The sequence below is a fragment of the Crassostrea angulata genome, chromosome 9, assembly GCF_025612915.1.
Source record: "Crassostrea angulata isolate pt1a10 chromosome 9, ASM2561291v2, whole genome shotgun sequence".
NCBI lineage: Eukaryota > Metazoa > Mollusca > Bivalvia > Ostreida > Ostreidae > Magallana > Magallana angulata.
This window is the reverse complement of record NC_069119.1, coordinates 26,517,439-26,543,101: the sequence shown is the minus strand read 5'-3', so window position 1 is coordinate 26,543,101 and position 25,663 is coordinate 26,517,439. Positions and strand designations below refer to the sequence as shown.

At 34.5% G+C, this 25,663-nt stretch overlaps 1 protein-coding gene across 1 annotated transcript; it reads left to right on the top strand.

Moving 5' to 3' along the window:
• LOC128163830 (calcitonin receptor-like) lies at positions 1-25,018 on the top strand. Its single transcript, XM_052827500.1, has 12 exons — positions 1-207; positions 11,324-12,148; positions 13,408-13,520; positions 14,438-14,556; positions 16,232-16,409; positions 17,184-17,340; positions 18,599-18,665; positions 19,281-19,347; positions 19,635-19,717; positions 20,593-20,722; positions 21,910-21,951; positions 23,357-25,018. Exons 2-12 carry the CDS (start codon positions 11,701-11,703, stop codon positions 23,603-23,605), a joined length of 1,653 nt encoding a protein of 550 aa, XP_052683460.1. The 5' UTR covers positions 1-207; positions 11,324-11,700; the 3' UTR covers positions 23,606-25,018.
• Positions 25,019-25,663: the final 645 nt, after the last annotated feature.

The following is a 25,663-nucleotide window of genomic DNA, read 5'->3' as shown; positions in this document are numbered from 1 at the left end:
AAAAGGAGATTACTGCTCCTGATTTTTTTTTAATGTTTAGAACAATCAGTTAATGAAGGTTCTCAAAACCTCTGGGCTGCTCTTACGTCCGGGTCTTACATGTAGGCACGTGCCCTTTCTCTACGGACCATAACAACCTGCATGGTATATATTTCAGCGCGGAATATTTACTATCGGAATAAACGGGAGAATTTTTATCCAGCAGAGGTAGGGCAAAAGATGTATACTCTTTATTCATGCATGGGTGTTTTCTCCCCCTTTTTAGTGATATTTGTTTGGAGGGAGGGGGAATGGGTGATTGGGAAACGCATTGAATAAGTGTTTCGAAAAACGTAAGATTTTTCTATCAAGGTATGACACGGTAGGGGTAGGAGGTTTGCCTTTTCTTACCTGTAATAAAAAAAAACCCAGGAATTTAAATTTCAAAGACGTGTTTTTGCCGTAATATCTTTTAAAAGTCCTCTCGTATGTTTGCTGTTAGTTAAAATACATGTAGCTGTAGTGTCATATGTAATATGCGTTTCCATTTCTTGATGGTTAGCAAGAGACAACTGTCAACCAACCTTTATTTGCGACGATTTTATTTCTTCAAGATTTACTGAAGAACAACTGGTTCGAGGCGACAAATCTTCGCGATCTAGCCATATCTACATTTGTGTTGTTCTAACAGCCAAACGGCAATGAGGCTCTCACGAAGACTGCATTTTTGTCGCTGGCGAATACAAGTTGGCCTACAGTAATAAGAAATAATGCCTAATATATACTTTCTGGTGGTGAACTAATTATTAATCAGATGCTCAAAGATTTTTGAGACAATTTTTTTCAAGCCGTAATCAGTTATTAAAAAGGTTAAAAAACACTGTCCTCTAGCATTTTATTTACATCAACTTTTTTTTTATTGTTTGCGATTTTGTAGTTATAGACTGTAATATATTGGCGAGCCATCCTATAGAAAATTTTAAACCAAATATGAATGAATGAAACTGGAAAAGCTGATTCGCGGCAAGAGGTGTTCGCAGCGAGTATTTAAAAGGTTGAAATTTATTAAAAGGCTTGGTACTCAACAATTTTAGAAATATTTTTTTGGGCCAAAAACTATCTATAAGTAAAGAATTAAAAAAAAACCACCACTTTAACTTTAGAATTCAAACAATTTCAACCATCTATGAACAGAGCTCTTCATCTTAAGAAGATAAATAAAGTCCGAAAATGGCGACAACCATGCATTCTTTTTTGATAGCAAAGAGCTGTATAACATGTACATGAACCGTATTCGCTTTCCTATCAAGGAAATGACCCTGTGTTAAAATCTTGGTTAAAGGTCACACCTAGTGGTAGGTCACATGTAATAGGTCAAGGTGATACTCTGTAACCATGATTTTGTCATTTTATGATTTAAAGAAAAAACCCTACACATGCAGTGGTTTAAAGAAGAAAAATCTACATACTGTTTCAACCAAACATTTAAATTCAGAGTAGCTGTTAAATGGGGGGGGGGGGGGTGGGGGGGGGGGGGTAATAATAATACAACCAAAATGTACATTTTTTTTTATTAACTAACTTCTTTTTTTTTTAAGGGAAAAAATTATCATTGTTAACAATTGACGAATTTTGACCTTGAACCGTATATTATGGATGTGAAGGTTACTGCATGTGATTTAAGCTTTCACTACACACCTCGGTCAGTCTCTTAATTAATAATTAATTCATCTGAATAAAATAAAGTGTCATGTCCCTGAAACATGACTCTTCTAGCGTTGTCCTAGGAAAGTCGTGTGTGGATGCTTGTACGTACGTCTGCATGCTGCATGTTCATTTATAGCGATTTCATTATGAATTGTGTATTGTCAGGCAAAAAAAGTGAGACACAGTTTGTAACGTCGCCGTTCTTCAGAAGGCTCAAATCTTTATAGACAAAGTGGCATTGATGTGATCGAAATTGATTGTCTCTGAAGATGTCTATCATTATATCTAGGGTCGACTCGAATCATGGCCAATATGTGTACTTGTCATTTCGTCTGAAAAGAGATATCCGGACTCCGGACCGTGGTTTGAGACGATGACAAAGATAAGGACACTGGCTTAATCATTTGGTAAACAATATATTTTTTTGATATAAAGAATATTTTGGGACGATAAAACGATAAAAAAAAAATTCTTGGGTGTTCTTAGAAATCATTTGTAAATTCAGGCACGCAACATCGTTTTTTGAAAGTTGGGGTGCGGGGTGGGGGTGGGGGGGGGGGTGGCTCATCCCAAAATAAATGAAATTCTCAAAATCATGAAAATCTTAATCCACAGGGGGGGGGGGGGGGGGTTCCAAGATCTTTTTTTTTTTACATTAGGTTCGTGGATTCTGCTGTCAGAATATAAAATAAAGACCATGTTTATAAGTCATTGTAATGTTAATTCGTTTCTGCAATAGACACCGATGGAATCAACGACTGCAAATTCTATAATGAATGATTCCTCATCAATAATCTGTGGATACAAAACAAATTTTTTAGCACCAAGAATTATACAACCGTAAACATCGATTTCTGGCACAAGATGAGGTGCGAAATACAATCAATTATTAATTTTTTTTTAATTATCTGCCTAGTTTAAATTTATGCATGGTCAATTCAATAAAAATTAATGATAATTTGAAATTCATTATTCCCACTCACAGGGATTAATGGTACTTTCATATAATTGTTTAATATATAATTCAATACAACGTGGGGCGTTCATAGTACCATAATTGCAATCGCTCTTATTTTAAGTCTTTTCATTTAAAAGACCCATATATCTTCACTTTCATGGCATTTTTTATTTGCGCCTTTCATTTAATTCAAATACCCTGTATGTAAATGAGTAACCCAACTTGAATATAAACTTTTTAATGGCGGCTCTAATAGCGAGATCCCCAGCGGTTTAAACTAGTAAATATATATAAGACATCAATACATAATTCAATTTTAATCATCTTCTTGAAAGTCTGAACGTCTACTAAAAATCAATCAATTTGTTCCTGCATTTTGTAATACCATTGAAATATAGGTTTGTTGCGTAGGCTTGTATACATTTTTTTTTTAAATGTTCAACATTGAACAGTTTTAGTCTCTGCCCTTCAGAGAATATAAATCACCATGCGAAATTGAACAGCTCAAGTGTCTTTTTTACTCCTGAAAAATTGACTATCTTGATTGCTCGCAACCATGCAGACATGCCAGTGCATGCTTTGCCGACTTTGGGCCATATTGAAATCCAACGGAAAAAGTTATTCATAATATGTGAATACTAACTGAAAGTAATCAAAAAATATCATGAAAGAACCCTATTAAATAAATGGATTTATACATGTTTGGTCCTGGAAAAAAGAGCCCCGTCAATATCAAATTCTACGTAAATCAGATAAACTTGGTCTCCATCTCATTTCACTGATTGTTATGAAAATGATATATATTATGAATCATGACGTCCGTTTTCCTCAGATGAATTGTTTAATCATATTTTATAACAGACATAGAGATCTACGCAAGAATATCGAGCAATCATTGTTTTTTTTTGAAAAAAAAAACCGCTTGGTGTATTAACTTGTTGCAATCGTTCGAAACTCGTCTGACATTTTCGACAAGATCAGAAAAACAACCTAGCTCGGATCATTGAATGTATTACATGTGTGTAGGCGTCTTTGACATGTGCACCGGCCATCTTTATTAAGGAGGATGGATAGTGAAGAAATTGACCATCAGATCTACTTTAATTTTTTTGAAAATAATTTCTTTTGCTATAAACTGTCATTTATTTAGTATAAAAAGAAACAATCTACATATTTTAGCTTTAAAATTTGAATGTTTTCTCTCTCTCTCTCTCTCTCTCTCTCTCTCTCTCTCTCTCTCTCTCTCTCTCTCTCTCTCTCTCTCTCTCTCTCTCTCTCTCTATATATATATATATATATATATATATATATATATATATACAGTGCTCTTCTTTTTAAGGAGATACTTAAAGTATAAAAAAAATGGCCGCAACCACCCAGCCCTCTTAACAAATATTATATAAAATACAATGAATATTATTATATTAAAAGGACTTGACCTTCTTATCTGTTTAATGAATTTGGAATTGGATTTTGGTGAAAATATTATCACTTGAGAGGCAAATGCCAATTATGCCTATAGGAATTTTAAGGACTCGAAGAAGTTTCTCTTTAGTTTTGTTTTATTTGTTCATACGTTCGAGGGGAAACCCTGTACTTTCCTGTACTTTCCAAGTAAAAAGGATGTTCATGTATGTAATAAATAAACACAACTGTTCACACGCGCATAGTATGGACTTTGTAATTATAAAAGTCATGTCCAAGCAATTTACGTATATTAAGCTCAATTATCCCAGTGAGAGGGCAAGGCACACTAGAAGGATCGGAGAAAAACTAATTCATGTTTATTAAACTACGTGTATGGGCAGTTATAATGTTGTCAGATATACATGTATACGGTATATTATGCAGGCACATAGAATTGCCTTAAGAGTCCTCTTCCCTTTCCTAACTCAAGCGGCCCATGGGCACATCGCTTTTCCTTGAAAAGCGTGTGACCCTAAAGCTTTATTTTAACAATTTAGAATTCCGACGGACGGACAGACGAGCAGACAGACAGACGGAGAGACAGAAAAGAGGGGATCAGAAAATCTCAACTGAACATTCAATTTTTAACTTTTCACTTTTTCACTCCTGCAACTGGAATCAAGATAACCAGGAAATTCTATAGATTTATAAAGTTATACTTATACCTGAAGTAAACGATCCAACATTATAAATGAACATGGCATTGATGTCTTTCATTTGCATCACATAATTATACATAGGTACTTTATCTCATGAATATGATTTTTAACGATATCTAAACCCAATATTTCAATAGATTTAAAACCTTATCGATATTAAAAAATGATTGCTAATTTCTACCTGCAAATAGAATACGATGTTTACGTTGGCAAACACATTACATTCGTAAAATGTTTCTAAGGTAAAAACAACGTATCTGTATTCCAAAAAAACAAAAACAACAGCGACTGTTTTCTATCAAAATATGTGGTTTGTGTGTTTTGCAAGTGTTCCTTAAACAATCTCGAGCTAATGAGAACGTCTCGCTTAGACGTTGCTGTCTGTAATTAAACGAATTTCTAATTTGACAAATGGAGATCTGCTAACTATTATTGACACGTACATCGAAAATGTCGGAATGCAAGGACTAACCACAGCTGTCTTAAATTGTTCCGTCTAATTTACTTTCTGATCGTTAAGAGAGAGAGAGAGAGAGAGAGAGAGAGAGAGAGAGAGAGAGAGAGAGAGAGAGAGAGAGAGAGAGAGAGAGAGAGAGAGAGAGTCTTGGCATATTTGTGAAAGTTAGATTTATTAATGGGCTCAATAGTGAGGGAGGGGGTGGGGGTAAATGAGATATTTGTGAAGGTGCGATTTATCATTATTTGGTTATATAATCGGGTGTACTAATGTAAGCTTTCCTTTAGAGAGGGAGTGGGGGGGGGGGGGAGAGAGAGAGAGAAGAGAGAAAAAGAGATTTTGCATAAAAATGTACATTGCGTGCAAATAACTCAATTGTATATCATCACAAACAATGACCACCCCTTCATTCGTTTTCAAAGAGATTTTTTAATTAAAATTTTGATTGTTTTTTCTAAATAAAACTAAATGCAATTGCTGCAAACGGGGAAGGGGGAATGGAGATTACAGAAGAGTTACTTTTGACACCGAACCACTGGTTTGTGTTTTAAGACAAGTTAATTTGATTATTTACACCGACTCCATTACCGAGCAGACGATTAAGAGTGATATCAGTAAATTGCGCGAAAGTGGCGGGAATAATTGACACATTACGTCTGCATTTCGCATTTGTTTTCCAGTTAAATAAACTTGTGAATGCAGCAAAATTGTCCCATTTCAAACCTTTTCGTGTGAAACTTTTTGTATTTTCGTCGATAATTAGGTATGATGGATGGAAGGAAGTGTACCAGCAGCCATTTTTTTCTCTTTTACCGGAAACGCGACAGCAATTGGGTAATCTTCGGTAATCTTTCATTATAAACCTATTTTGTTTTTGGTGTTTGTGAATAATCATTTGGGAGTTCATTCGAAAATAGATTCACACCGAAAAAACACTTTTCAATCTATCTTTTATCCCCAAAGGTACCAGTGTGATAGAGTTCAGATGGACATTACAGAGACAATTTGTTTAGACACAGTATATTTATGTCCTCTGAGAATTGTTTTGTTTAAATCTTGAGCAAATTACATGTACAAGAGTAAGAAAAAAACTCGAATGGAAACTGGTTTGATCTCTGTGTGAAATAAAACAGGTGCAAATTACTTGCGTAGGAAAAAACGGATCGAATTACCAAATTTTCGTTTTTTTATTTGATTTTTGTGGAACCCGTGTTGTATAGCAGTTTTTCCCCCATAGTAGCTTTTCTCCCCGGAAAACCTACTATATAGTAGCCTTTCCCCCCGGGGGGAAAAGCTACTATATAGTAGCTTTTCTCCCATAGTAGGATTTCTCCCTAACGTTTTTGGTTCAGATTTTATAAACAATATTTATGGAAATCCAGTAAGGATTAAAATCAATGTTTCTACACTCCCAGGTTGCATACATGCACGGGTCCTGGAAGTTATTGTAAATATATTGCATGTGCATGTATAAAAAAGTACTTTTTTATACATGCACATGCAATATATTTACAATAACTTCCAGGGCCCGTGCATACATGTATATCTGCATTCATCTGTACAAGTTAAGTTTCGATTTGCCGATTTATTATTTTTATAGACAATGCTGAAAGTTGAACATGTGTGTAATGGAATTACACATAGAACTTAATTTAGGTAATTTATTGAAAAAAAGTTTTACAAGTTATACACTTATATGCATAATTCTGTGTTCTAAAATTGTATTAAACGAGAATGTTTTACGAATTTCTTGATAAATCTATCAGACTGTTTGTCTGTTTGTGAAAATTTCATCCAGGCTAAACCTCTGTTTTAGAGAAATTTGGTTCAGATGTTTCAGAGCCTGATTTTTAAAATCCTATTATAATAATTATAGTGCATATTTTTAGGGTCCAATGTCTCATAAACTAAAGATGACCATATCACCATATCTTTATAGTGGCAGTGGTTTACCACTTGAAGATGACTCTGAAAAGTTTAGCACTCAGTGCAGGGGCCCTTGATGTTTCAGGGCCCGAGGTGGGGACCCGAATCTCAAATTCTAGAGATGACCAATTAACCATATTTTCACAGTGATAGTGGTATACCACTAGTAGATGACACCGAAAATTTAAGCCCCCATGCAGGATAGGATCCTTTGTTGTTAGGAGCCCGATGTTTGAAATCAAATTATAAAGAATATGTATTTTTTAGGGCCCCATATCTCAAAAACTATAGATGACCAAATGAACATAATTTTACGGTCATTTAAAAGTAAAAACATGATTTAAAAATACACAATCACTCATATATTTCTTTATCAAAATGATTGAAAATTACGTTTAATTCTGCTGCTTTTTTTTAAATTTACGAACAAAATTTTTTAAAAAGGTATGCGTGCAAAATTCATTATTCTTAAAAACATTTAATCAATTCATAAGATGACTAATGATATAATAAATAATTAGATAAATAAATCAATGAACTTTTATTCATAAAAGGAGAAGCCGAAAATCAAAAATGAATAACCAACCTAAGCTCATATACGACTTTTTTTACTAGTTGGTAGATTAGAAGAACAAGTTTATATTATAAGTCGTTATAATTTCCGAACAACCCTCGTATCGTTTTTCTTTTTTTTTTGGGGGGGGGGGGTTGTTTTTTTTTTTTAATTACCCTTGTTTAATTGTTCGAAGAAATATTATGGTACACAAGTAAATCTTTATTGCAAAAATATGAAACAAATAGTATAACTTTTTTAGGTAACTGAATCGTATATCTTGATTTATATGGCATCGTTTTCAAAATTGTATATTTATAAATCACGTTGCAAACTTATAAGTGAAACAATAAGCAAATAGTGAGTGACAATATAAACATAAAGTTAGTTCAGGCTCCATTTCACATTTTTCAAAGTAACCAGTAAAGATACCGACATTGTTCTGGTTGTGAAGAAATTTCATTGTTTTTTAAAATGTTTACATCATAATATCTCGCGTTTCGTAGAGATGTGCTTAAAATTATGAATATGCGTAACTTGAAAACGAAATGGTAAACACTAACTTTACACATGCTTTTAATACATAATCAAAATACCCCTTACCCACGATTTAGAACCCCAACTAAAACATTTCAGTTTCTCATCATATCATTGCATCCTGTCTCCCGTTTGATATTTAGAAGAAGAAATATATAATGGTTTTTAAGATCGTCAATTCTAACGGTATTAATTTAAAATTGATTATTCCCTTCCTCTACAAAATTAAGTCAAGATTGGTCAGTTAGTTCCCATGGAGAAGCTTATACATTGATGGTAATACATTGGAAAATTAAATTTCCAAACCGGCGTATTTTCACTCAAATGTGTTCTCACGTGTTCATTACGTCGACGTCAAAACTGTAGATAAGCATCGATTAGATGAAAAAGATTCGAGGTATTCCGAAATCCGTGTAAAAGGTGTTCCAAAAAGGGGTGAGAACAGGTGAAATAAACGATGATGACACATGCATGTTATGAAGGCGCATGCCTAAGTTCATATTTGGGGTTGAAAAACCATGTATTTTATTTTATGTATTAATAAATGCCATAATTATCCTTTATTGTGAGAAATTAATATATAAGTTATTGCAAATTATTGTCACGAATGGTCCGCAATAAACATGGCCGGAAAGTAAAAATGGGGGAAAATCCACTATATAGTAGGTTTTCCGTGGGGGTAATCTGGCTATAAAAAGGAGGAAAACCCACTATATAGTCAGCTTTCCGTGGGGGAAAAACTGCTATATAGCCATTTTTCCGGGGGGAAGAACTGCTATATAGCCATTTTTCCGCGGGGAAAGATGGCTAGGGGGAAAAGGCACTATATAACACCCGTTTTACAACATATACTTTCTAGTCTAATGAGGCTGCTAGGTCAAATTTACCCATCTTTTCTGCCTTGAATAAAAGATACGATATTTTTGGTGAAGAAAGAACATTTCTTTAAAATGAACATTTTCTTATTATTCTATACGGAGCTCTCTTCTGGAGGAGGTAGATATAGCCTAAAATGGCCACGATTATTCAGCCCTCTTAACGAATAGGTTTGAATTTGTTCTGTCGTATGAGGCATTTCTAACCTCCATTGACATAAGATTGAAAAAAAAACCCTGAATGGAATGTCTTGATTGTTCCGTCCAATTTACTTAATTTCTGATTGGAGAGAGAGAGAGAGAGAGAGAGAGAGAGAGAGAGAGAGAGAGAGAGAGAGAGAGAGAGAGAGACAGAGAGACAGAGAGAGTCAGTCAGTCAGACAGAGAGAATGAGAGATACAGAGATATAGAGAGAGAGAAGAGAGAGAGAGAGAGGCTTTCTCTATCTGAAATTCAATTATTCTTTGATGTGAATTAGCTCCTGCATAATTTACATCATTTGTCGGGGGAAAAACCGCCATTTATCTTTCTAATCCAGCAAAATGTCAAATCCACGCAGGGTGTTATCTCTGAAGGCGTTTTAGACAACATCAAAGTCATTACGTCGTGACGTAGAGCAGGTCCCTTAATTTCAGCTGTGTCATGTTATTGATAACTTTTTTGTATCAATTTCACCGAAAAAACGAAAAGCTATTACATGTAAAAACAACGCCCATTCCCTTTACGGGCAAGCATACATGTATTTCAAGATGCTCCTAACAGAGATGATTGGCTCCTCCCCTTTCCTAATGATCTCCTATAAGTGGTAGGTCCAATTATTATATCATCAAGTTGTTATCTTAGCCAATTATTCTATCATCGGGTTTTTATTTTCGCCATTTATTCTATCACCAAGATGTTATTTCAGTAAATTGATGAAAAAGTTTGTGTTCTTTTTTTTTTTTTTTGGTAAACATTGAAAACACCTGTCTCAAGTTACAACATATACCTGTAGGCTATATAAACCACCTCCCGCTAACATCTGTTGCGCCTATATTTTAAGAGATGCTAGATGTATTCGACTGCACCGTGGCATTTGGAAAGAGATAGCGAGTCTGTTTACTATGATAAATCTGTTGTTTTCGTTGTTTTAATGTTTTGTTTGTTTCAATATGCCCCATACTCTGTCGGTAAGTTTATTTCATTTTATTAGTCCTTGTCGTGTACGGTTCGTGGAAATATAGATGAATGAGATTTACTAATTTTCTCTCTCTCTCTAGTCTCTCTCTCTCTCTCTCTCTCTCTCTCTCTCTCTCTCTCTCTCTCTCTCTCTCTCTCTCTCTCTCTCCATCTAGATGCATTGATTTCACAACTCGGAATATTAGTGGACTAGATATACATGTACATGCAGTTCAGTACATTTATTTCAATGTAATTCTTATAAAAGGTTACTTACCATTTTAACGCAAAAATAGGCGAAATAAAGTGCTTCATCGCTTCATGCTATTTTTCCCCCTTACAGTGCTGGTCAGGTGAGCAATGTGGTACGCTGGCTTTTAAGTTTCACTGCACATTTTTGTTGATATCACGAAACAAGATTTTTTTTTCTCGATATAAAATGCGTTATTCCTTTAAAAAAATTTATTCTCCGAGCTAGGTGATACATTTCTTTCAAAACACATTCATCAGTATCAAACGAAATAAAGTTAAGTGTTCTGGAGAAAAATCCCATGGGTTTCTGGCGAAAAGTTTGATCATATATTTTCAAATCTTTCTGAGTGTAATCGATATGCTTATGCTTAGAACATCGTATATAATCAGCGGACTCCCCTTTTTAATTAAAAGGATTTTTTCTTTGCAAGAAAATGACGGTGGATATAACTGCTTTTAGTTTAATAATTCTATGAATGGTAAAATCTAGTTACATTCATGAATTTCGATGCACGTACATTTATTCATTTTGATATTAGCCACCCCCCCCCCCCCCAGAAAAAAAAACAAAAACAAAACAAAACAAAAAACATAGGCTACCTGTATTTCCAACAACTACTAGTTTTGTCACTAAAATTACAATTAACAACATCTTAAAAGTATCCTGAAGTATTATACTAAGTGCTACATGTGTTTCAGAGGAGTTAGCGCATGATTTCATTTAGGAAATGAGGCCTCTTGAAATTGTTGTCCTGAATTCCTTCTTAATGTTTTTTCTTCTTCTTTTGTGATCAGGGGGTCATGTTGCGTTCTGGAAACCCGTGTCATCCATCGCCGGATATCAAGCCTTAACGCCCTCTTGATTCTTATTCCGGTTAACGTGCTTTGCTGTTATTATTCAGATATTTTTTCATATACTACATGCAGGCGAGTGAAATGATCATACGCGTGTTTCATCAGAGGACAAAGATTTCGGATAATAATGACAGCGAACGTACATGTACATGTATAGAATCAGATCTATTTGTTAGAGGAAAGAAACCGAAAGACCGGAATGGAAAGTTAATCGATACTTTGAAAGATGAGGATAATCTATATGTAAATGATTACGGGGAATTCTGAAATAGTTTGGCATGCGACTACACCGCTATAACAGCTGAGTCCCGGGAACCATGTTGCATCTGTCTATGTGTCTGACCCATCTTGAGTTGTACAACGTCGTCACTTCCTTGTTTTGTTACCGGCTCCTGGTCCCTCACCTGAGTGAACAATCCAAGGTATACTGGGAGACCGAAATAACTAAGAACCGTACTCTTAAAGCTACGGATGAAAACCAACTGTTCCCTGCTGGATTTTCATTTGTGCCTGATGTTAATAACAGGACTAGTGTGGATATTGCGTGCAGTGGTTTGACCGAAAATGACTGTAAAAGATGGGTCAAGTGCTCAAAAATGGCCACGAAATGCTGTGAGGATTATATTTCGTCTAATGCATCGTTTGAAGAACCGGTGGCAAACTGTCCCTCTATTTGGGACGGAATGTCCTGTATAAACTCCATTTCCAATGGAACAGTGGTATCCTTGGACTGTCCGTCATATTACATTCCATCGTTTCAGCCAGGTAACTGAGAGAGAGAGAAGAGAGAGAGAGATTTATATATTTCAGTTAATGTCTTTCAAATATATTAAGTTCTTTTTCCCAATTTTTAAATTCTGATAATACTAGTAGTACTTATTTTATTATAAATCTAGGCTTAAGCTTAAACTCTCTTTCTCCATTTGATAAAGTAAATTTTCGCTAATACAAGGAACAAAATTAAATCAATGTTAATAAATAAAAGCTTTATTTGAAGAAGACACATGCGGAAGAATACACAAAATCTTTCCGTGTCATAGCAACAATCCTTTATTATTCATATTTTTAACCTTTTTGCATCCTGTCTCATCCGTTTTGCGTCGCTCCTTATTTCTATACATAAAGTTTGTATCCGACGGACGATTTCCTGTTTGTGTATAGAAGCATGCTTTTACCCGTGCGTTCAAAAAGGTATGTTTACAACTAACGTTAAGCGAACAAATAGACGAACAAAAGCCATGCATACAAAATAATCTCGTTACATAATTACGGATACAATTACCCAATCCCTTATTTCAATACTCCCCCCCCCCCCCCCCCCCCCGCTCACGGATCCTACATTACCAAGGAAATTAATTTAGAATTAAGAAACTTTAACATAGTTAAAATTTGATTTGGATTTTTATTTATCATCTTTAAGAAATGAAATAAAATACAAATATATGTTAAATGTAGCTTTTTTTTATAAGCAAAAACAAAATTATCATGATTGTACATATATTCCAATGCACTAAATAGGCTGGGGAGAATATGTATTTGAAAATGTACCGTTAAAAGAATTCATAGACTTAATAAATTTCGTCCTTTGTAGCCAATTTCACCAAAAATATACTATTCTATTTAAATAATTTCTAGCCTTCGTCGTTTGTAGCTTATTTCACCAAAAGCATCTTATATTATTCCAGATATTTTAAGCCTTCCGTTGTTTGTAACTTATTTCACCAGAAACATGGTACACTATTTAGAACCATTTTAACAAGAGCTTGGATTTTGGGTAGTTGTGTCAAACAGCAATGTGACGTAAGCCTGTCTATTTCATTGTAGGCCACTCGGCCGTGGCTCTTTGAAATCAACAAGACTTGTCTGGCTTTTGAGCGAAGACTACGCAATCTTTGTATATTTCGCTTGAAATCAGCGTCATTTTAACTTGTTTTGACGCAAGAAATAGATATAAACATCCTACTGAAAGTTCAAGCTCTTGTTAAAATGGTTCTAAATTATTTCTAGCCTTTCGTTGTTTGTAGCCAATTTCACCAAAACGTGTCTGCCTAATGGCGTCTGGGAGAACTCCCACCTGGACATTGACGGGTCCCATGTATTGTACAACTACTCGTCCTGCATGGCGGCCAACAAACAGGTGAGCACGTCTCATTATTGCAGCTACCAATCTGTTCATAATTCATAGAAAATTGCCGTATTATAAATCTTGCATAGATATATTAGCTGAAGATCTGTAGTTCTATTGGATATGTCGGGTCAACGTCATGTCGGTCCGAATTTTCCCGAAGATCTGTAGCTCTTCGGGATATATCGGGTCTACGGTATGTCGGTCCGAATTTCTCCGGAGATATGTAGCTCTTCGGGATATATCGGGTCTTCGGCATGTCAGTCCGAATTTCCGCGAAGATCGGTAGCTCTTCGGGATATATCGGGTCAACGGTATGTAGGTCCGAATTTTTCCCGAGGAGCAACAAATCTGCAGATTGCACACGTCTTACGATTAACGATTGTTGCAGATAAAATATTATTCACTGTAATAAGTGTTTTCTATTTTTCTCCCTTTAAAAATATCTACAGAAGATTGGTGGGTTGATTATGTCCTGTGCATAAATCTTAAGTTCTGTGTGGTACCACTCAAGTTGGGAATGAATAACAAGAAAGGTTTTTGTTTGTTTTTTGTTTGTTATTGATACAGAATGATAAAAGATGCGTTCAACCTTCAGTTTGGTTTTTGCCTAAAGAACTATTACGAAACACGTGCTTCACATGCCTAAAGTCAAGTTCCCTGGAAAGAAAATGCGCAAGAATTGTTTTGATCTTTGGGTCTGAGTTAATATTCTAGCTGATACGTGTAATGCCAATATGACAAGAATAATCATACGCACGTGCTGTAGATAAAAGTATAATTAAACAACTCAAAGTTATGATAGAATGGCACATATCGATATGCAATCTTGTATTGATTCGATCACCTTTTCGGGCCCTTCCGGCAAAGCTCGGAAATGCCCGAAAGGTTGCGATCATGAAGTCACATTTTTAAATTTCTTCCTGCAGAAACGAGTGGAAGGTACAGAGGAGTTCCGAATACAGACCATGGTTACCTTGGTGACGAACGTCATAAGTCTGGCCTTTTTGTTGCCCTCATTTTTCATCATGACTGTCGCCCTGTCCAGGTAAAAATTACTGTATACAGGGTTATTTTCGCCCAGTGTAATTTTACCCCGTCTACATTTGCAAACAGTTTCACCCCGTCTTGAATTAGCCCAGACACAGTTTCGTTTAAAGAGAGATAATTTGAGACATTGGAATTTGCCCAGTCTTAATTTCCTCGCTTACAACAAGAGCGAAATTAGCGAAAATAAGACGGGGCGAATATTTCACTGTATACAGTATAGGAGCCTGGGTGCTCAACCAATAATCCGCTACACCTTCAGTACAGTTTTATGATTTTTCTTAACATAAACTGGTTTTTTGGGTAACGAAAAAACTCTTTATATTTAAACTTTAAAAAATTTTAAATATTTTTTATCTCCTATATATATAACTCTTTTTCACAAGGAGATCGATATAGTCTAAAATGGCCAAGTCCATCCATCCCTCTTAATTAAAAGTAGGTTTTTGAGAGTCTTACAGTTGCAAACGTTGATCAACTCGCATACAGGTTTAATAAATCAATTACTGGTATTCTATTTTTTTACTTTATTACATCAAAATGACTACACCATTTTTTCTTTAAATCGGAGCGAGTGTAATTTTTATAATTACAATTTTTATCAAAATGTCTCGACTGATCTTGCTTTTTGATCACAATTTTTTTTATATATCTCACCAACTTCAATCTGTCTAATTTGTATAGTAATGCGTGTACATACATAGGGAATTAAAATAAAAAAATGGTTTATTGAGAGACCATAACTTTTATTGTGTGGACCCTGACTTGACGTAAAAATCCTTTTAAACTGAAATATGGTGGTTCCGGTTCTCTCTTGTTCCGGATGTAGCGAAAGCTAGCGTTTCCTTCTCGGCTCAGATTTTTATTCTCTCCATCGATCCGGTTTCTATCCGTTGACACATATACCTTAAATGTGTTTTTATTACACCGGATTTTCTAAAAACTTTGCTGCGATTTCTCATTCGATTCTTTTATATTGAAAATTTTCTATCTTTACTTTTGTGACAGTTATTTCTATCCTCCAAGAACGTAACAAAGCTTTCTCCCCCCCCCCCCCCCAATCTTTTCGATTTTATCAAAGTTATTACATAAGTTACATCTGTTATTTCGCCAAGCGCTCATATTGGTAAGAAAAGTCCGTCTTTTCTGTCGATAAGATCTTATGTAGTCTCAATATATTACGGCAAATCACTCAATACTTACATGTATTACCACATCGCAACTTCTCGGGCCTTTTCGGCAGGCTCGGAAAATATGTTTTCCGAGGCCTGCCGGAAAGGCCCGAGAAGCTGCGATTGATGTATTACCTTTATTTTATAGTGCATGACACTGTATGTAAGTATGTAAAAGGACTTAAAACGGTTGGTTATAATACGTCTGTATGTATCTTTTAAATGTACACATGTAGGATGTTTATTGGTTAAATCATTATCCAACAGATTATGAAATTTTAGCCATAAGGAAAAAAATCAGATACATTACCTATGTTTAAGATTTTGATAATTACCAAAATCTTTATAATGATCTCCTTAATATAGTATTTTAAATTCAAATATGTTCGGTTTAAAGATTAAATATAGAGGTCTTGTTCTGAAGGGGACCAATTAAATATAAAAATGGCCTCGACCATTCAGTTCTCGTCAATTTTTTTTAAAATGTTTTTTCTTCTACGTAAGCGTCTTCCGGTACTCCGGACCTCTAGAGGCGGGCTATAAGCGGATGTTCCGGACCAGACTCCACTTCCTGTCCTCTCTAATCCTTGTCAGTATCGTAACGCTGTCCTGGGACTGGGTCGTCGGCCGGGAGCACGTCTACAATCTCAACAGAGAGGAAAGTCTGATCAACCGGAACTCAGTAAATATGCATTCATTTTCGTTATTTTCTGATTATCTGACATCTTCGTTAGGCAAGGGCGAGGGTCAACAGTGTTCCTCTAAAACATGATTATGATTATGAACATGAGATGATTATATATAAACGTTTATTTTAGAACGAAATATTTCATTTTCATAGGAATATTTTTGGTTTACGTGTAACTATAACATTGATTTTATTGTTTTATTTAAGGAATCATTCTTTAATACGATATGGGATTATCTAATCAAATTAATCCCAAGGGACTTTATGATAGATTTGATTTCCCATGACAGAATGATTCCTTATAACTTATATTTTTATAGAAATTTTCAGCCTTTGTACGATTTAATATTAATTTAAATTGGTGAAATTGATTGGGCCATACATTACAAAATCGTTTGTTAGTGTTACATGTATCATATACAAAGACACTGGAAAGTGTAAATTTATATATCGAGAGAATCTTAGAAATGGGAGTGTCTTAGACAGTGCATGCGTCCTTTGGTTGGACGACAACCTATTGTACATGTTCTGTGTATCATTTAAATTCGTGGCGGCCAATTTTCGTGGACTGTGACTATTTTGTATATTCGCGGGGATGTAATTTCGTGGATACGTCGGTTACTGTTTCAGTAACAAAGATAACTCTTTCTAAAATTCTTTTCGTTGAGGATTTAAATTCGTGGAAGAGGGCTGAATACCACGAAAATTTAGCCACCGCGAATTCTAATGATTCTACAGTAAATGAATTTATGCAACTTTTAATTGCAGCCGATTTGTAAGGTACTGATCAGCCTACAGAAGTACCTTAGATCCGCCACTTATTTCTGGATGTTTCTGGAAGGACTCAATATACTAATACCTCAGCTCCACAGCTCCCAGATTGATTCCAAAGTCCGCATGGTGTGGTTTTATTTTATAGGATGGGGTATGTTAATCGTTCCATTAAAATCTTTAATACTGTTGAGTCATTTAATTTCGCGGTGGGGGGCAATTTCGTGGATTGTAGATTATTTGCTCTTTTTTTTTTTTTTTTTCGGGGGGGGGGGCAGTGGGTGTGATTTCGTAGGGCGTCGATTGTCAGTACCAGAAGAAAAAATGAATCTTTTATAATTAGTTTTTGTCGAGGATGTAAATTCGTAGGTGAGGGCTACCAATGAATACCACAAAAACTGAGCTACCACGAATTTCGATGTTCCAAAGTACCTAATCTTAAATGCTTATATTCGAAGGAATCCATGCATTTTTTGTAGAGTTGGTTAAAACAATATGAGCTGCAATTTTCATGTTGATTTTTTTTTTTTTTTACGAAAATGTTATTTTATTATAAATGATTTTTTTCAAATCTTATCTATCATACAAGTAAAAGATACATGTAGGCTTATCATACTAGCCGATTTTTGCAGCAAGATAAAATTCTAAAAATACAGCTTTTATTGCTTTAAAATAACTGCGAATCATTTATAAGGATAAATGTACGAAGTGAAGAAAATGAATTCACCAAATAAAAAAGGAAGCAAAACTTCTTAGTTTTCGGAGAATCATAATGCTGTTGTTGATAGATGCATGCGGAATTAAGAATATTAAGCGTGGTTTCTAAGATTTCCTCCACGAACGTACCTGGGAGTCAAACTGAATAGAACATGAACTATTCATAAGAACGAGAAAATTTCAATTAGTTGACACGCGACGGGTATGCAAGAAAGATTGTGGGTTTTCGACAATGAGTTTGGTTGCATTTGTCCTTCTTCCCTTTTCTGATGTTAGATTTATTTCTGTCGTGACTTTAAACTTTTATTTAAATAATAATAACAATTGGATTACACTTTAGGAAAACACGTTTCAAAGCAATCAACACCCTATCTCATGGGATAAAAAAACCTAATGAAACAAAAACGCAAGACTAGGCCATCATCTTGTGTGTAAAGAAGTCTTTTGTTTGATATGACAAAGAAAACATACATTAATTTTATCTATGCGCGGATCCAAAGAATTGTCCGAAGGTTTTTTGAGTTTGCGCGGGGGGGGGGGGGGGGGGGGTCTAGGCATATTTATGGAAATTTTATAATGTAATTTAAAGAAATTCGAATTTTTCAGGGGGAGGGGAGGGGGTCCAGACCCCCATCTAGATATACGCATGTTTGTCTATTGTGATAAATTAAAACCAAGCCATATTTTTTTTCCAGGAATTCCACTAGTTACAATATCTATATACGTCATATTGCGATCAGCAATAGAGAAATACGACTTTAAGTAAGTAAACCACATTATTTCAATACGTTTTGTATCTAGAACCGCTTTCAAATTTATCTCAAAATTTATACATTGAATAGAATAATTTAGGAACGCAGAATCTTTTAGAACCATTTAAACAACACTTCGGACTTTCGGTAGGACGTAACTATTTATTCATGCGTCAAAAAATTCAAAAATGACACTGGTTTTAAGCGAAATATGCGCAAATTACGCAGTTTTAGCATAAAAGCCAGACAAATCTTGTTTATCTCAAAGAGCCAAAGCCGAGAGGCCAACAATGAAATCGACAGGTCTTCGTCGCATTGCTGTTCGACACAACTTTCCGAAGTCCAAGTACTGTGGTTTCATTAAAATTCGTTGAATACCAATTTTCGTGGATTTCGTCGTAAGTTGATCACCGAAATTTAATGTTCATTGAAGTGCAATTTTTATAAACATTTTGTATTGATAGGTCATTGGCCATGAATTTAAGTATCCTAGAAACTGTGATTTTCACTTTATTCACGAAAATTGATACCCTTCAAAATTAATGAAACCACAGTACCTGTTAAAATGGCTCTATCATCATCTTACGTTTGACTAATTTGAGGATATTAATTGTTTGTGTTTCAGGTGTTGGATTTATAATTTCCTTGAAATTGAGTGGATCGTAGTCGTACCCAATTATCTTACTGTTTTAGTAAGTAAATGCATATGTATATTCATTCATCATACAAAGATAATCTTACCAACAAATACATTTAATCAAATTCTTAGTGGTTGATATTTAACAAGAGGTCTGATGGGATTTGACTATTTCACCGAATGAGTAGCTGCACGTCTGAAGCTTCCATTCCAAACGAAAAAAAAATATTTGGATGGACGACCAAGTCGTTGGTCCGAATTTGTTCGGACTGAGAGTAACAGACCCGCATCGACCAAACGAGATAAAAATGATTTTTTTTAAAACCCTGTTTACTTTTTCAGTGCAATGTTGTTTTCCTGATCGTCGTGATGGTGGAAGTAATACGTAAAAGCCGTGCCATGAAGAAAGCGTCGACTTATATACCGTAAGTTTCAACGTTTAAAGTATCGACTTAAATACCGTAAGTTTTAACGCTTGAAATATCGACCTATATCCCATAGATTTCAACGCTTAAAGTGTCGACTTATATACCGTAAGTTTCGACGATTAAAGTGTCGACTTATATACTGTAAGTTTCAACGCTTCATCAAACAATCTGAGCCTTAATTCCGCAAGTTTGCTTCAGACTTTAAGCCACGATCCAGAGTCCGCCTATGCATCTAGCCATCTTTTAATTTTGGTTTGTGACGATACCACAATTGATGCAGAAATACGTCTGCCATAAAATAATATTGCAATCTGTTATCGTGAATCTTAAGAGAGAGAATGTATTAAATTATATTACATAGTATCTAAAAAGAATGTCATAAGACAGTTCGATTGTTGTAGCCATTTTCTGACTGCATTGATCTCCTTTAGAGGAAAAGCTCTATACATGCATAAAAAATTAAGAAAACACCAGAAATTGAATGGTGAATTATATGGATTTTTTCTTTATTGAATAACAGTTTAAACCTAGTCAAATCATATCTCAAGATTTTAGGCATATTTGATGGTTAATATGTTGGCCAAGATGTCTCTTTAAAACGAATGTTGTATAAATGGTTCTTTATGAAGAATGTTACATTAGAAGTCTGTGACAGGTTTATGTAATTCCCGTTATTGTGGCTAATTGAACAGTTTTTATTTAAGGCAGTTTGCACATCATCTTCTCCGCTAATTCAAAATAAAAAAAAAACCCAGTGTATTTAGACACTAGGCTCCTATTGTGTTGATTTGCTACAATTTGAATCTTTGTATTTATGTCCATTTGCATTTTTATGATTTATAAAACTAATAAATGTATTTATTTCTGTTTAGAACATCGCTGCGTACCTTGTTTTTCCTGATTCCTCTGTTCGGTGTAAACTTCATCGTACCCTGGATATCCTACGCCGCGGATAACTTACTCATTCCATTCATTGTCAACCAGGTAGTGGAGGGGCTTCAGGTAATGACGTCATATTTATCAACTTCTGTACAGGCCAACGTCACGTTTTTATACTATAAATAGTCTTTCCAGGTTTTAATTACCGCTTTCATCTTTTTTGACGCTTTTTAAAGAAAAATGAAATTGTATGGCATATTGTGGCAGTTGAGGAGCGATCAAATGTAATATGGCGACCATGAATTCATGTCAGCTTTAATATAAGTTGTAGAACTTGAAGTTGTTTATCAATCGTTGTAAAAAAAAAATAATAAAGTTCAGTTTTAGCTAAACGTTCCATGTTGTCATTATTGTGACGTATCAAAACTTTTCCCTTCGTGTGAGTAGACTAATTGAGACATTTTACATTTTGACTGCGTGAAGATATTGACTTCTCCTTTAGACTGAGTACATTAAGACGTTCAACATTGTGTGTTTGATAGCTGATAACCCTTCCCCTCAATTAAGTAAATTTATATGCTGAACATTGCGTTTATGATAGTGTGTTTTAAAAAGAAAGTAACTTCTCTTCTAGAATGAGTATATTTCAACGTTAAACATTTTGACCATGAAAAGATAATGACTTCTCCCTTTGATTAAGTTAATTTGGTTGTGCAGGACAGTGACGTTGTCATTTAGATATAATTGATTCTCCCTTGAATGAGTAGATTTATATGTTTTGCATTGTATCGTTTATAGATAATAACACGTCCCTTCTATCCAGGATAATTATACATGTATAACATTGTCTGATGCAAATGTTATTTCTTAAATAATAGTAAGATAACATATCTATTGCATCTCGTCTGTTGTTTCTATGTAGAGATATTGTTTAATGAACCTTATTTCTGGACATCCAACGCTTTTATGATTTGAAGATAACCAATTTCCCCTTTCTGGCTGTATTTCAAAGTTTTAATACGCACTTATTGATCCTTTCTGTTTTTGTCAAGAGGGAATGGAAGGTATCTTCAATGTTTACACTTCACAAGATTAAACTCTGCAATTGCATGAGTCAACCGAATGTTAATTGATAAGGTCTGGAAAGGTGACTGGATGACATATCTATGGTCTTTAGTCATTTCAGTTACCTTTCAGTCACGCTTTGGTTAACTTCATCGTTTCATTTCTCGGATGAAATATACATGTATCTAAAACATTTTAATATTTTATGGTAAACTACATGTAATCTATGTCTTTCATTTTTTCAGGGAGTTTTTGTCTGCATTCTGTGGGTGCTATGCAAACATGAGGTTGGTATAAATCATGAATAAAAATTGGTGCAAAGACATGTTCCACCTAATTATATCAAATAATATTATATAATATACTAAATATTGAAATCAGTTGCATAAAATAATTTTGATATACATTTAAAGAACGTAAAACGTGAAAAGTTATCTATGAGAAATGAAACATATCTTAATAAATTTTAGTTTTGTATTTAACGTTGTAGGGAGCGTTCATATTATTGTAAACAATGCAACTGTTTATTCGCGTGCGGGAGATTTTACGAGTTTTGCGAGAGGCTCGTCATCGCGAAAATTTAACTCCGCGAACTAGTCCTTAATGATTATTTTCCCCAGGTAAGTTTATTTTCATCGTGAAAATTATATTATTATGTGCCCCGTATAAGTTTACTTCTGGTAAACCGCGAAATAATGTAGTCGTTTATAAATGCATGTTTACAGTATAAAATTACGTAAAGTACTTGTATTTATTACTAGAGAATATAAAAGTATTGTTAAGAATTTTAAAAAGTTATAAATTTTTAAATCATGTTTGCAATTTACGTAGCGAAAAACCAAATGCCTTAAATTAAACCATGTTTCAAATTATCATTTAATACATTGTAGGCAGAAAAGTTCAAAGTTAATCTTAGCAGCAATTTTTTCAGACATTTACAGCAATATCGATGCACATTTATTTTTCTAGATATATTCATCATTCAAAGTCAAAAATCTTTAACGACTTGGTTTAAAAAAAAATCTATTGCATGCATTAGAACTCAGGGGTTAAACATGATCAATTGTATACATGTAATACAAGTCACTTTTCAGATTCTTTATAAATCTGGCATTGTTATATTGGAACAAAAAAGCACACTCGAATCCATTTTCTATTTTAACATATTTAGCAACAGAACAGTCAAAATAGTTCAAGTGTCTCGAAGTGCCTTCTTAATCTTGATATATTCACATACCAGTAGTACATGTCTGTCGTTTTTCTTTTTCAATGTATATATAAAATAACATCACCATCCTCAAACACATATTCGATTTATAAAAGACAACACTTTTATCCCGTTGTCGAAACAAAGAAGCTTTGTAATATTGAAGAAGGATTACTGTCCGAACTGAATTCACTAAAGCAGATCTAAATTTGCCATAAAAATGCAATATTTTTTTTCTCCTCAAAATCACAGAAGGCTTATTCTCGCAACATGACAAGTCTCTTCAAAATTATTTTAAAATATCGGTCATATATTTGGTTATTAATCGATCCGCGATTCCATCGTCTCAGGCCATGGATTTTATGTCCATTTTTTTCCACAAAATATTTGTTTGCTCATGTGGAAGTCGAATGAACACAAAACCCATGGCTTACGAGGATAAAGTACTTTAGTTCTAAGATTATATTTTTTATAACATTAAATAGGTCCAACAGAACGTCAAATTGGCCATCAGGCGGAAGTTCCCGCTCCTGTTTGAGCGCTTTCACGCCCGGAAGTTCAGCACCACCTCCAGCACCCACCTGACTCAGGCTATTCATCCAATGTCCGTCACCCCCATCGTACTGGACAACGCCAAGGTTTCCGGACACCTGAGGACGGTCTTGGAAGTTCCGGAAATGGAAAGACTTTCCCCGGATCCGGAAGTAAATCAAATTTCAACGGACCCAGCTTGAGCACCAAATATAATTGTATATTGCTTTCGTACATAGGATCTCAAGTGTGTAATTGTGAAATTTCAGTAACTCTAAATGGACCGAGTCTGAAGACTAACGCGGCAAATATAAAAATCACAACAATTTTATGTGCAAAGGGTCTCAAAAGCACGTTAGAGAAAATGGACTGAAAATGGACTATGTGTATTTTCTGATTTCTACCTCGGCAATAGAAATACTATTGCTTTTATATACATAGAGACGCATTTAATAGCTTTCATGTAGATTTAGGGATGTTAATAGTAGAACGATTCTCAACGGGAGCAATCTTGAAGACTAGATGTATTTTTTGCTATTAAATAAGGCGGCAAATGTAGAAATATTTCGTGCTAAAAGACATACATGTAGCGATTTAATCCCTTGTGAAACTGAATATTGTCTATCTCTGCAGTGTAATGGGTATAGCTTTTATTGAACCCGTTTAAGCATTAATACCACACTCATCGTGATCAGTTTCCTCTGTTTTTAATAGAGCTCTACGAACAATTCAGAGGGGGTCCGATTAAGGGGATTCGATTGCCTTGGTCGGTTTTAGACTATATTGATCTCTATGCGAAGAAGAGCTCTATAAAAAGATATAGGGAACAAAATTCAAACATGAAATAGTTAGATTTTTTTTTATTTATTAAAGAATATATTTTATGGCTAAAAATCATATTTCAAGCTTTAAGGTAAATGTTTTGGGTAAGTCGAGTATTATAAGTATTTCACATTCGAATTCTTTATTATTTTTTTCCCATGAATACTACATGAATGCTAGTTCACCGGTTGGTGCTTCCTCATTTTATTGATCATTGGAACTGTTTTGAGTTGATACTTTAAACCAATTTTTATTCGCATGCGAGAAATATTCGCGAGGACTTTATTTCTTGCCACAAACCAGTTATCATCAAAACTCTCTGGTATCTTGTTTTCCCATATGCTGTGGTTTCATTAATATTCGTTGAATACCAATTTTCGTGGATTTCGTTAAGTTGATCCACGAAATTAAATGTTCATTGGAGTGCAATTTCTATTAACATATTGTATTGAAAGGGTCATTGGTCACGAATTTACGTATATAATTGAAACTGATTTTCACTTTATCCACGAAAATTGATACCCTTGAATATTAATGAAACCACAGTAATCTGCATCTTGATCGCGAAAATATAAATTGCCAAGAACCAGTTTATTTCCAGTATGTATTGCGAAATAAAATCGTCGCGAAAAAAAGTTGGTTTACAGTATGTTTATTGTTTTTGGTAGAAATGATCTCAACTTTATACATCTTTTATCAACGACTTTATTCTGTTGCCTTGTTGATTTGTGAAATAAAAAGTTAAATCATTTATTTGTTGTTTTTGTGTACCTATATACATCTGTACATGACTGGTCATAATTTGTTGTAGAAAACGATGTCTTTTATTTGAAAGTTAAGAATATATTTCATGTACATATTATATTTCCTTTTATTAAAGTTGCGTGTGTTTTGGGGGTTTTTTTTAAGAGTCCCATTTTATATGACATCCATTAGCTCTCCCCCCTTCTGCTTTCCACCTCAATCACTTCCTCTCTCAAAGACAACGAAAAGCAATCCAAAGAACTTTATTATTATATAATAATATACTTCAAACGTGTAAATATGCAAGTCTATAACAAATGTTCATTATTAAGTAGTGTTTAAGTATGTTCTAATTAAGCTTCATTGTCATTTTTTTCGAAAAAAGCGAGACAACATAAATTATGCGCACAAATTGAAAATGACCAATTTAGAATCTCTCTTCATTCGAAAGTTAATGGTTTCCATAATTCAAACGCATACGCATGCAGTTAAGATGTCCTCTTAATGCCTTGAAGAAATCTAATACAAGTGAAGAAGTTGCGTTCCGAGTTTTATGAAATAACTTCTTCCATTAAAATGATGAATCCGTGTACAGGTTGCAATCGCAACTTCTCGGGCCTTTCCGGCAAGCTCGGAAAAACACCTCGAATGTATTAACATCACCGGAGTCGCTTCCCATTAAAATAAGTATCGGA